This window comes from Dermacentor variabilis, chromosome 11 (genome assembly GCF_050947875.1).
Source record: "Dermacentor variabilis isolate Ectoservices chromosome 11, ASM5094787v1, whole genome shotgun sequence".
Classification (NCBI taxonomy): Eukaryota; Metazoa; Arthropoda; class Arachnida; order Ixodida; family Ixodidae; genus Dermacentor; species Dermacentor variabilis.
The window spans coordinates 15,296,455-15,310,371 of record NC_134578.1 but is presented as its reverse complement, the minus strand read 5'-3'; the positions used below and the strand labels follow the sequence as shown (position 1 = coordinate 15,310,371).

At 43.1% G+C, this 13,917-nt stretch overlaps 1 protein-coding gene across 4 annotated transcripts in view; it reads left to right on the top strand.

The window, feature by feature from the left end:
- Nucleotides 1-12,554, top strand: part of Mbs (Myosin binding subunit) — a 101,846-nt gene extending 89,292 nt beyond the window's left edge. For 2 of the 4 annotated variants that reach the window (XM_075673589.1, XM_075673587.1), the window contains 3 exons: nt 849-899; nt 1,825-1,916; nt 7,917-8,005. In XM_075673589.1, the coding sequence (XP_075529704.1) occupies nt 849-899; nt 1,825-1,911 (138 nt within the window). In that variant the 3' untranslated portion in view covers nt 1,912-1,916; nt 7,917-8,005. Of the gene's footprint in view, nt 1-848; nt 900-1,824; nt 1,917-7,916 lie in introns of all 4 variants that reach the window. The other 2 variants (XM_075673590.1, XM_075673588.1) reach the window with 1 other exon arrangement.
- The last annotated feature ends 1,363 nt before the right edge of the window (nt 12,555-13,917 follow it).

The window sequence follows — 13,917 nt, the reverse complement described above, 5'->3', positions numbered from 1 at the left end:
GGCATAGGCACCAAATTGGAAATTTGAACTGCGCGCCACGGTGATGTCTCAGCCGTAGCCTTCACAGTGCAAGGCATTGGAGGAGGAAGGGGAGCACAGTTGAGGCCGTGTTTGATTGCTGATAACTCCGCTTCTGCTGAACGCGTTGAAGTACTTTTTGCAGAAAAGTGGTTCTGAAATAGCCTATCTTCACTTCAAATGTCTTTGTCCACTTCGATAAAAAGTGGTTCAGGGCCCCTTAACGCTACACTGCAAACATCCTCTGTCACGTAGCCCTCTTGCAAAGCACTATCCTCTTACTATTGCAACTCTTAAAATAGAGGGTGTTGGAGTGACAATAGTTCTACTCTGAGTGCACAGAGAGACTGCAGGCTCAGTGGTGTATGCAGTGTCTTCCAGACTTCTGACGAAGACTGTATGTCCTAAGGCTGCACATTCAGTGATGTCAAAGCATTTTACCATAGCATTGTTGCTATATTGTTTCCAACACTGCCTGCTGCCAACAGCACATTCACAGTCATGGAAAGTGGCATCGTTAACTGTTGCCAATACCACCAGCTGCGCATGCACAGTTAGGGGTAAGCAGTATCGTTCAAGGTTATGATTAAGTGGTAAAGCTATGGCAGAATAGTACTTTATATAAGTTAATCCCCAGAACTGTAGAAAGAATGCGATAACTGCTGGTAATTTTGTCACATTGTCATACTTGACTATTGTTTCTTATCATTGAAGTTGTCTCAGCAGCCTTTTGGTGGGCTTTCATATGCATGCTTGCTTTTGTATTCTACGTGTTAATAGGTGCTTGTCTGGTTCTCAGTTGCTTTGTATTTTGTGTTGTCTTCACACAGGAACGTCGAGCACTCGAGAGGAAAATCTCTGAAATGGAGGAGGAGCTGAAGGTACATGACCGTTAGCCGTGCTGCCTGTTTTCGCAGCTATTTATCTCATCATCAAGCAGTACATACTAGTGTGCTGCAAAAAAAGTCTTATCCAAAGAACACTTGGAACACCGCATGAACAAAGACCTTCAAAGTGAGGCACACTATTGGCTTCCAGCAAGTGGCACATGGCAAGGCTGGCATATTTCATGATGGCAGCACTTACCTACTTAAGTTAAGATTGTCTAAACATACCTAGCTAAAGTGAAATTCAGTTTCTTATCAATGTACATTATCGTTTGTTAATGTGGTTTCGTTTCAGTGCTGTGTGCGTTGCACAATGCCTGCTAAAGACCGGCTGTGGTAGAAACTTGAATCTGCTTTGCCCCGAGGAAGACTTTTATGTGCTTGTGATGGAATTGTTGTTCACGATACCTTACAGAGCTTAAAGACCCAAAAACGATTTCTCTCACTCGGCCAAGGTTTGCGATGCCTCTTAAGCAGGCTGAAGTTTGTCCGATTATTTGAGTTAGATTAGGTTAAAGGGTCTTTTCTTTAAGCTTAATGTAAAGGTGTCTCATTATTCAAGGAAGATACTATTTGCGAAATGATACAGTCCCGATTATCTGACACTCTTTCTCACTCGTGCTTGTGCGGAAGCAGTGTTGGTGGGCACCGTGTTATCGTGGCATTTGTGACGGCGTATCCGCATCGTATCAGTGCACATTTGCATCAGTGGTTGCAACTCCAGCGACACCTGAGTAGATGGCCACACTCACCATTCGCAGAGACAAATCTTTTTTCAAGGCTGCATCCTGCCACGACCATTCCTCCGAGGCAGACCTTAGACATCACCCAGGATTCAACGAGGCATCAGACATTTTTCCTTTCAGCGACTCGCGGCACTACTGTCACCACCTTGACAACCATGGGCGTCTTGTTGCAGGTTCTGGCTCAGCTCAAGGCCGAGAACGCCAAGCTCAAGGCCGAAAATCGTGCGCTGACACGCGTCGTGTCAAACTTGTCCAAATGAGGAAGGTAAAAAAAAACCCGACCGCTCTCATTGGTCACGCATCTTGGCAAGAGTGGCGCCTGGCTTCTGACAAACTCCCTCACTCGGCCTGCCATGCGCTGCAGAGTGGCGTGACTAGTGCAGCTCATTACACAGCTTGTTGTGGAACGACTCGGGGCTTGTGTACGATGCGAAAAAAACCCGAGACGTTGAGGGAACAAAAAGGGCAGCCGCTCATTTTTTCTGCTTTGGGTGAAGAATTCGCCTCGAATTGGGCACCTTTAATTCCAGCCACTGGAAGCAGCAGGTGCGGTGGCTGGAATTAAAGAATACGAGGCAGGATCGGGTAATTCGTGAACACACTGAAAACAAGTGAAAAGAACACGGTAATTTGCAGGCTGATGATACTGCCAGAGTGTGCAGACATCAAGAGGGTATGGAACGCACAGGACAAAGGTAAATGGAAAGCGTTGGGAAGTCATTTCCCGTGCTCCGAGTATAATTTGTAAATGTAAAATATAAAGCAAACTCAAGAGGGCAAAATGGAATGAACCCCACGTGGCATGTACTGACAAGTATGTAGCCTTCAAAAGTGCAGTCATTGCATACCCCCTGTAGTAACACATGGGGCAGAAACTTGTAGATTAACAAAGGAGCTTGAGAAGCAGCCAAGGTCTATGCAACAACCGATGAAACAAGAAACGATAGGCGTAATGTTAAGAGACAGGAAGACAGCAATGTGGATTAGAGAACATACGGGGGTAGCCTGTAATCTTCAGTGGAGATAGTGTGATGATTTAGTGAAGAACTGAAGTTGGCAGACAGGTTCCACGTAATGTGCAGGGCAGATAACTGGTGGTCTAGTACTGAGTGGGCACCCAGGAAACTGAGACGCCATGGAGGGCTGTTGAGAACTAGGTGGTGTGATGAAATGAAAGCAAGGCAGGGATAATTGAGATCTCTGGAAGAAGCCTCCATCCTGTAGTGGACATAAGGATAGGCTGATGATGAATGTAATTTTCTGGCAGTATTGCATCATTTCCTTATGCAGGTGCAAGTTCCTTAACTGATGACACCTGTGCGTTTTTGTCTGAGTGTAAGGTTTTTAATTTATGTATAATTTAGAACAGGTGCGAGTGTTTTTATTGAGGTAGCAATTTGAAGGTGCTGCTATCAGGGCACATGCTCGCAGAGGTACGAAAATTAATACATTCAGGGGAGCCATATAGTGTGTGAATTGTGAAAATTTTTTTATGAGCTTATTGTAGCATTTTTACCAGTGAACATTTAGCTTAGGTGTAGGGGCCTGCACTGATAAAATGTTTGCACTTACAGTGGTGGCAAAGTGCTTTAAGGAACCTTCGGCTTTGAGCATCAGTCTACTCTTAACTGCAGCTATTAGTCATCGCTGCCATTCCTTCGTTTCAAGTAGTTGGTTAATAGCCAAGGAAAAATTTTAAACTTGCACACTTATGAAGTGGTGTGGGAGGGAGAGGATGTGTGCTTTTAACTTGCATGCATGGCATTTGCTGCATAACAAAAAAATTAAGGCGTTCCTAAAGCAGAAAATGGTGTTGCCCTGAAATCTAAGCTTGGTTGCAATGTTGACTCGTCGTTTCATCAGACCAAGATGCAGGCATGAAGTATTCATCCAAAACGACCGTCATAACTCCAAACACATCGCCTGTTACTGCACAGGGTACTTTTTGAACTGTTGGGAAAGACATGCCCATTCACAACATCTTGCATAGGAGTTTTTGACCAGAGTGGTCACTGCCCCAAAGCCTTTTGTGATTGTTTTGTGGATGGTGCTGTTGCGCACATCAAGACACACAGGTGCTATTATTGGGCATTTTAATGCCATTGAACCTTTTGAAAACTTTTGTGAGACAGATGCAGCTTTAGCACAGTCCAATGCCTGACCTTTTTCAACTGTGTGGAAAGGGTGATGAGATGAGGTCAGCTGTGTAACATCTTAATAACAATAACATTTTATGGGATGAACAAGAGCATGTCTCCGTGTGCTATCAGTGAATGCCAATGGCATTTGCAATGTTTCAACACATGTGGGCTTTGCGAATATGGAAAGTGCATTTTCATCATGCACATGTCTTTCCGCACGGAGCTGAAGTTGTGGGAATCTTCACACACAAGCCCATGTTCCCTCTATGTGTTTAAATAGTACATGAATTCTGCGGCCACAAGTTGGCAGTAATACCTCATTTGGATGGTCGCCTTTTTTAAAACAGTCCTAGGTGTTCTCTTTCATAAGCGAAATTGTGTGGTATACGTTTTGTGTTTATGAAGCAGAGTTGACAGGTTTTTTTTACATATATCTCAGCCTCCAGGTTTGTTCCCAAGTCTCTGGGTTTTTTGTAAACTTTTTGTGATGTGTGCCTCACCCTACCAGAACTAAAAAAAACAAGCACTCAGAACCTGCTTTATATGTGTTGCAGTTATTCTTTAACGTAACCATTTGTGTGGACAAGTACTCTCTCCCTGCATTGTAGTTCTCACATTGTGACAGTGTGTGACTTGTAAAGTGTGACTGTCACAAGCCAGACAGAAAACGAATGTGCAAGGTGTATAACACTAATGTGACTAGCAGGGCTTAAGCTGTAGTCAGTGAAATGGTTGTCTTCACTGCTTAAGTACAACTTCCATGGTTTCTCGTTTCCAAGAACATGAGTTAGTCTTGAGCAGTGAATTTTTTTATATTTTTAATGAACGAGTATGTTGTTTTCTGGAGGTTACAAAAACATTGACACTAGATGCCACTTTTGATTGCCATGCCATGACGTGTAGTGCTGCTTTTTTTCTCAGAATGCCACCGTGTGATTTGCCTTAGAGGTGTGCACGTTTAACTGCATGTGTAGATATGCCCCCTGTGTGTTGAACACTCATGTGATGATAGTGCTAAGAGTGTGTAGTGAGAAGGCATCTTAAGTATGACATTAACATTTGGCGGACATCTCATCTGCCACACGCATCGGAAATTCACCCTGTTAACCTGTCAGAAATGCCAGGACATACATTTGAACAAGATGACATCTACTAATCCTTTCTTGAAATGGGCACAACAGTGCCATTATTTTGCTCCAGGCTGCAAAGTGCTTTGCAAACTGGTGTTTCATCTCCTGCGTGCTGTAGTGTATTGTTTATTGATTGCTGCTTTCATTGTTCCTGTTGTTCGGATGAGTGCAGTGGAACCTCATTGATACTTTCATCACTCTTGCATTTTCCCAGCTGCTACCTTGCGTTTTCATGTTCACGACCAATGACTTCTATGTATATGTTCGCATTTTATATGCTTCGATTCTGCAATGTTCCTGCATATTGTGTTGCGTTTGAGTGAAGCAGTCGCGTAAATTTAGCAGTGCAGAAGCAAATTTACTCTTGCACATTGCTACAGAGACGGTAAATGTATACTTGCAGCTAAGCCTCACCCGTGGCCTCCCTCCGAAATGCTGGAAGTACACAATCGTCAGTCTCAAAAAGCGTGGCTGAGCACGGTTGCAAGTTTAGCCGCTTTTTCTAAAGTCAGCTTCGTCACATTGTAGATATGTTATGCGGTGAAACCCACCAGGTATTGTGGTAAAGCATACAAAGTGGAAAGGGGCCAGTGTCGCATAACAGGGTTAGTGTCCCTTAATTATAAATGCTCGCACATGCAGTCTCTGGTCAGAATACGAGAGCCAAGACGTCTAGTTACCGTGCTGGCCGCATTCAGAGTTTTTTCCGGTGTTGCTGTTAGGGGCCTTGTAAAATGCATCAATGGGGTTCTACTGTACTGAGAAACCATGAATGGAATGCAGTGAACATCCTCTTCACTGTTTTGTTTGAGTTCTGTCTACTTGCCACTGACAATCCAGTCACATCACTTTGACATTGAAACAGATGATATATCCAGCGAGGCCACTCTAAACACCTGACCACGTACTATGTTTTCGGGCTTGCTTCTGTTCCGAGAGGATTAAGTTAGAAGGATGAAAGGCTCGGCACTCGCATGAACTGTGTTGCCACAAAACTAGTTCAGTGTGCTGGGAGAACTCAGTGTAAAAGAGCACAAACAATTCAGCTACTGGGCCTTTCATAACTCTTGAGCCCTAAGTGTATTCATCTCTTCATTGAGCACTTTTGATCACCAAAAAGTTTCTGTATTCAGTCTCACAGCTTGGTAAATTTTTTCGTGCTTGAAAATGAGAATGACTTCACATGAGTTCTCCATTTGCGTCCGCATACAAAAACATGAAACTGTGTGAAACTATGCATACAAACTTCACTGATTTGTATTGGGGTGCCAGCTGTGTGCGTAAATCCAAAGCTGTACTACGACAGACAATTCAAATATGAACAAGTTAGGAATAAGTGGAATGTATTCTTTTGTTTCTGCTTTCTCTAATACATGTATATCAGCATGACCTCAGCTTGTATGCTTTTAGTGTGAGTACTAACAGTTAGACATCTATGGAACGAACACAGATATAACATGTTCTTAGATATAAGGAAGTAATTCTAATATTTGTGAATTATGTTCTTTCATATCAACATGTATGCTTCTAATGAGTAGCATATATAACAGAGGTATTTCAGTGTTGAATGCGACATTGTTATAACGAGGTAGGTTTGACTACCGTTTTTTTAGAATAGATAACTTGTGGTGCTAATCATGGTCTTGAATTATTACTTGCAAAAGGTGCTTTACATTGTAATCTGGTGTTCATGTTTCATTTGATCGTTACCGTACATTCACAGTTGTGCAATTCGTCTAAGCAAGAAGGTTCTCCGACTTTCAACTCAAATTCATCAGGCACCAACAGCACATGGACATATATGGATTCTTAGCCATTTAATATTTGAGACATTGATGGCAATTTCTGATGAAGAAAAAGGAAGTCTGTTAAGTAAAACTTTCTTTAAACTGCTGTATCAGTAATTCCTTTGTCAAAAGCGAAAGTGAAGCTGTCTACGAAGGAGGTAGCAACTTTTCAACAGACGGCCACATTAAAAGTGGCATTCACAAAGATTTTATCACATTTTGCTTGAAGGTTGCTTTGAGTAAAAGCTCAGGATTAATTGTGGGTACTGTATATATATTTTGTGCTTAATACCATTTTTTTAGTGCAATACAAACACATTTGCTCATCGTTGAGGGCAGTATTCAAGCTTGGAAGCACAAGTATGCATCAACGAGAGTCCTGTTTGCTGTGTTCCTTGGCATGTATTTTTCTAAAAAATTTTGATTAGGAAATTCTGCCACTACTGCCTACGGGAACTGCAGGTATCGCAGTTCAGTCAGTGTGAGAATGATGTTTAGTTAATGGATTTGTCCAAGCTTTGTCCTTCTGGCTCCAAACAACTTCGTGACATTGCAAGCTGATTATTTTCAACAGGATATTGCATTATAAATGCAATAAAGTCCACAGTAATTATACATGTGCACACGGACTTCATTGCCTACATGCATTTAGAAACATAAGGACTTGGAAAATTAAAAAAAATTTAAGGACTTGGAAATTTAGAAAAACAACCCATAATGACACTACATGAACGTCTCAAGCCGGAAGTACAAACATTAGACAAATCCATGTACTACTGCTATCCATTCCTTTGGTATAGCTGAATGATCGAACCGCCGGAGTTCCCTCCAATAATTTTAGTAGGAAGCTCTGTAGTCTTCAGAACACAGTCAGTCAGTCACTCTAGTTCCTTTTCTGAAAAAAAAGCAGAAGGTAAAAGCTCAACTGAGCTTGGTAAGGCTTCAGAGCCCTATGCAGTTCAGCAGCGTATAACACAGCATTAAGTACATGTAATCCTGCGTTTGGATTAGGCGAAGATGCAAAATATTCATGTGCATATACTGCAATATGATACAAGAAAGGGAAAACACTAATCCACAGTACAATAAATAAGAGCGCATAGATATCAACACCTTATATAACATCTTAGTGCCTCCCTTGAAATGCTCTAATCTGTTTTTCAGAGGCTTAGTGTCGCACCTCGCCCTTTTTTTTTTTCCCTTCCAGCAATCGGAACAGCTGCGAGCCGAAAATGCACGGCTCCGTGAGGAGAATGGTGCCCTGATACGTGTCATCAGCAAGTTGTCCAAGTAACCCTCTCCCCGTTCCCTACCCCTTGGCAGAGGCACCGTCGTCCTCCCGCAAAACTTCGTCTTCGCTTGTCCATCGATCCATCTCTCCGCTGCCGGGAAAGAGAGAATGCTGAGCGCTTGTTTGCTCTTCGCTGGCCGCCGTCGTTTTTGTTGTCTGCTGCCTTGTTGTTGGCTTGACTCGACCTTCTCTCGGCCTAAATCGGCACACCGAGTGACCTTTTCTGGAACGAATGCTTCAGCGGCCTCAGCAATTTGTGTGTAGAGAAATCTGAGCCACCTGTACACTCCAAAGAAAGCTTGCACCCTCAGGGGCTCATCCTGTCGCCAATGATAGTTGTCATCCATGTTGCATGCCTTTACATTCTTCAACACAGCACACTCAGTTCTTTTCTGTCACAAGTGGCAAGCACATGGCAGCGTGACATGGCATGCGTGACAGGAAAGTCGTGAGTACAGAGTGCTAAAGAAAGGAAATGCTCACAAGATTGGTGAACGATTTGGCGACAAGAGAAACCCCAGAGGCTGCAAAATTTTCTTAGTGTACAGTATCTTGTACAGCGGTCGGGTCGGCACACAGTTCCCAGGAACGTTGGCATGCCTGAAGTGTGTTTTCAAGTGCGTTGTCATGTGTGGCATTTAGGTGATGTTTGGAATTCTGCTTTTCTTCTTCCTGTACACTGGCTGTGGTTACACCACCGCCACTCACTTCTGCCTTGCTCGTTGTTCAAACTTCTAACCTCTCCTGCAGGCAGTGCTGCCAGTTTAGCTGACTTTAAACCTGTTTAGCGGGGAAAGAAAGATGGTTTTAGCGTTTTTAGCAGGTAGGTTTTTGTTGTGCATTTCCAGTATTTTCATCATTCGTAGCAGATTCCAAATGATTGTTTGGCAACTGAAACCCTGCCAGAAAAATTCCTGATTTTGAGTTCTTGTCATTGGTAATACATTGTCATTGTTTAGTGTTTGATGGCTGATTGACTCCCTTTGAGGCAAACCAGATTAAGCAGGGTGAAAAAAGCCTGAGTAGCATATACTGTAAATTTTGTTAAGCCAAACTTGGCATGAAGTCGGTATCAGTAGACTTATAAGGCGGGATTTTTGAACATTAAAGCACTAAATAATAAGTTGTAAGTCCAGCGTTGCCCTGTCGGTTTCTACTTGTGCTTGTGTCCGTACTTGCTGGAAACCGTTATATGTTCACCATGCACCAACTGGCCCAGCAAACTACTAAATTTGCTTCACATGTTCACAAAAGTATTTAGCTCAATTTAGTGGATTTCAAGCGTTGATTTTAGAGGGCTGACTGGCAATCAAAGATGGTAGCACTGCCTGCAAGTGGGCTTAGCTGCGTGACTGGTCACTGCCGGGTGAGTACATTGAGAAGACAGTACCTGCGCACCCAAGCAAGTGCAGCACCATTTTGCCGTGCTCAGCTGTCACTTTCCTATCGTCTGCACCAGCAGGTTGGAAACTTCGTTCGGTGTTTGTAACGAATGACCCAGTACTGGCCAGTAGGAACAAATTCAAAGCCCTGTGATAACTGAAGCGAGATTGCAGTTTTGTTAGAACTGACGTCCATAGAGCATTCATGTGGCAGTCCTGCATCAAGGCCTCAACAGTGGTCCTTGTTGCAACCAATGCGGCAAGGGGCTTCTCAGTCCTGTTAAGGTGAGATCGCGCATGCATCAAGTTCTCGCTAGACTGGCAAGGTTTTAGCTGAATATTTAAGCAAGTTGCTGTCACGATAGCTTTTTTTTCTCCGAATGCTTGCAGCTGGTGCAGTGCTAAACTGCTGTGAAGTGAGCCCAATTTGAATTTAAAGCGGCTCAGTGTATTTCTTGACAGCTTCGGAGACAACTCGCCGAGCCTGAAGAGCCGAGATGCGAGCCAGCTAGACATGTGGTCACAAATTTCTTTGTAAGACCATAGTTTGTCAGGCACAGTTTCACTGAATAAGACCCTCGCTGCAAAGCGACCGTGAAAAACGTGCTGAGAGGTGTGAATAAGCCAGACAATCTTGGTTGTGCACAGCCTACATTAGGTGAGACCTGTCTTACTTAATGAAGTAAGTATCGAGTTGCAATGATGCAACTGTGGAAATGCGAGGCGCGTGACTCAATAGGCGGCAGACAGATTATTGCAGCGCATGCGATGTTAACAGAGTGCAGAAGTGCTTAAAGTCTGGTCCTTCACCTGCACAGAGCATGAAAGAAGCAGCGTTGACGAGAGTTTTACAGCCACAACCCTTCATTTCTTCCTTTTTGTCTAGTCTGATGTACATGGGTTGCTTGTACTCTTGCTCATCTGTTGCCCAACAACTTTCATCCTTAGGGCATATGCTTGCTTTTTAGCTGCTGTGATGCAATCATCTCTTCTGATTGGGACAGTGTTAAACAGACAGTGGGAACGCGAAAATGGTGGCACCAGTGTGGTCATGGCGGCCATTATGACTTCAGTTCGCCTGGAAAAGTGAATCTACAGCCAGGGCCTTTGCATTGTGCTTGCGTTACACTGGTAAACTCTTGTTTCACGTCTGGTGTCTAATCAAGCACGGTCATTTGTAGCAGAATTCACCCCAGCCATAACTCTTCAGTCAACATTTTAGTTCTTTTTTTTTTTCGCTCGCATTTTGTAAAGTCAGACTCTCTGTGGCAACCATTTAATAACAGCCTATAAACCCCAAACTTTTTTTTTTTTTTTTTTTTGGTTGTTGGCCATACATGACAAGAGACATTGTGTTGCTTCTCAACATTGTACTTGTCGAAGTTGTCTGTCAGAGTTGTAAAATTATGCTTAATCATCATTCTTCTGCTGGATGTTACTTTGTAATTGCTCCTGCAGTTGTGCTGCTCCCTGGTTGAAAAGTTACCCCGAGTGCTGTCATGCACACGCGTGCCTTTTTTTTTCTTTTTTTTTCCACACCACGCTTTGCTGTTTTTGGCACAAGCTACTTTAATACGAGATTTGTGTGCAACGCTGGAATTGACAAGCATTGTTATTTTGTGTCATTCATTTGGCTTTATTTGCATTGAAGGAACGTCTACACCTTTAGGCATTCTTACGGTAGCCCAAATATTTTTTTTTTCTTTCAGAGGTTGTAACAGAAAATGTGTGAATTCTTTTTTTCTAATTTGTAAGGTCTGGTAAAACGTGCGTGTATGTGTATGTGAAAATTAGTAAGCAGTGGTGAGGCACCTTGTTTTATGAATCGATGAAAAGCCCAATTTTAAGACCTGTGCACATGACAGGAGAGTGTTTACTTTTCTTCTAGGTTCTCTTGTGAGATTTTATTGTGAGGCTAATATGTGCCTGTCATATGCTATAATTCTGTCGCACTGAGAAATAGTCTGCACTGAAATGAAGAAAGGTGACGGGTGTTAATGAAGTATTGGTTACTCTGTTCAGGTCGCTTCATCATTGTATTTGCCTTAGTCGCAACATAGGGCAGTCTATCACATTTCTGGACACCTGACTAGTAAACAACAACAAGCGGCCAAACGACAAGCTTTTTCTACTTGCAAGACCCAAACCCTAGTGCCATGAAATATTTGTTCCTAAATGAGCCATTGGAGAGAATGTACTGGATGTCGACACCAACCTTTCTCGTCCAGCGCATCTCATGCACGTGTCTTTGTTTGTGCAACACTATATGTCATGTACTTTCAGGCTGCACAGACCGCTCGGATGTGAAAAACATATATAGAAGCGCTACGCACTTGTGTGTCACTTTAGTTGTCTAAGCACTTGCAGCCTTTGGGTAATTGTCAAGAACAAAACACGACGCCATGGCAGGAGTACATTAATAAATCGCAGGTCGTCTTTCCGAACTCCACACATCAATGCGCTCTCTATTCTGTACATACCTTTCCTGCCTGGCCAGCATGTCAGTATCTTGCACACTGCATCATGTCGCATCATGACATGCTGCGCACTATGGTGCCTTGGAGTCTACAAAGCCAATTGAGCATTACAGCCCGTTTTTACTTAAAGTGTCTTTTTTGTAGACTGCACCTTTACCGAAGTTTTGTGTAACTCATAGTACAACAGAGTGTCGTGTTTTTTGAAGAGTCGCAAATATGGTAGTTGGCAGAGCTTTTCTTTTTTTGCTTTTGCATTCGCCAGTGGCTGCTCTCTCAGCCTACTACAGTTATTTGTTCTGATTGCAAAGAATGTGTGTGTATGTGCGTGTGATGCTGCGGTTTGTAAGCGGCTACGTGCCGAGGTTGAGGCATAGCTCAAGTAAAACTGCAGACTTCTCCGCATTGTAGAACAGGACAGTGAAGCATTTTCGACGTGGACGTTTAATATATTTATTTATGAAGCGCCTGCACATGTGGACTGCAGTGTTTTTACCCATGCTGTGTTTTTCGTTCAGTTTATCCCACCCACCCTCTGCCCTTCCCTGTCGCTTGATATATTCCCTGGACAGAACGAACTTCGCTGTGCCTGTGTTGTACGAAGTGTTTTATTGAAGTCGTGGGCGCTCATTCCTGCGAAGGAATTTCAGTGTCTCCTCTCAGATGAATGTTTGTAATAAAAGTTTTTTTTTTCTTTGCGACTAGCTCTCTCGACTGAATCGTTGCTGGGCGCTGAATTTTGCTGCGTCAGCTTTAGTACAGGATGTGTCGTGCAGTTTTAGCTGTGACAGTATATTTAATAATGTCTGATGGTAGAAAGAAACTATTTAAAGACAACTAGCCATGGATACTTCAAATCAACAACAGCGACGAGTCTAGCAGTTCTTTGTCAGATGGCGCAATCTGGCTGTGCCGGCAGAGAAGCAGGGGAGACAGTGAGAGAGCTGAAGTAGTTACAGCCACGGGTAACTGCAGTATAGAGGCTTTAATAAAGAGATAAAAGATGGGAGACGGGCAAAATGCCAGGCATCCATAGGTGTTTTATAACACCCGATCAGCTCAAGTAGGCTAGGTGCCTATTTGTCACCACACCAGTTCAAAGTGCATGTCAGTAGAAATCATCCATAGTTTTGGGCAACGCTAAAGTGTACTAGAGTATTCTAGTAATGGTTGCATCAATAGATCTCATAATGGTCCCGTTACCATTCTTGAAACTAAATGTTGCAGGGTTTGTATAATGTAAGGACTCATTTTTGCTTTGTACTATCCTTATCCACTTTTCACCATCAGCCAGTCCTGGTGATAACACAGGTGGTTTGCCACTTATACCACTCGCTGCATGAAGTGACAGAATTAACATTAGAATGAAATGCTACATTATCTCGACCATTGATTCTGCTGCAAAAGTTACGCAGTTTATACTGGACTTCCTTTATCCACGAGTGGTGGAAGTGCGTCTTTACAGATAGACGTGCTCTACGTGAATGAATCATTCCCAAAAGCCAACGTTGTAGCTACTTGACCAAGCCACTGCTTGAAAGCGTAGCTTCTTTTGCATGGCGGAAATAATGCAACGTTGTAGGACAATCTTGAAGCCTAGTCGTAGAAGTTCGCAGTTCCGCCGGATCGGTGAAGCACTGATTGCGATAGCAAATTAGTAGATAGCTGTACGAAGTAAGGGTAGTAGTTTTATTGGCGGTATAAACTTGTAAACATTTGCTTACTAACTAAATTAACAATAATAGAATGAGTAAGCGTCACTCAATGAGGATGTAGAAAGAGATCACTGTCTTTGTGTGTCTGCTTCTTTCTACATCCTTGTTCAGTCGCACTTACACATTCTATCATGGATTTAAACCAACTAGCCCGTCAACGTGTTTTAACTAAATTAACCAGCATGGCGTCACACGTGGATATGTAAACATGAACATGCATCGCTTAACGGCGGTAACTGTGAAATTGCTGGAGTTGGCAATCGCGGCAGCAGCCGCGAGCGAATTGACCTCCGTGCATCTGTCGCTTCAACGCGTACGAAGCTACCAGCACTACGCGCACTCTGCA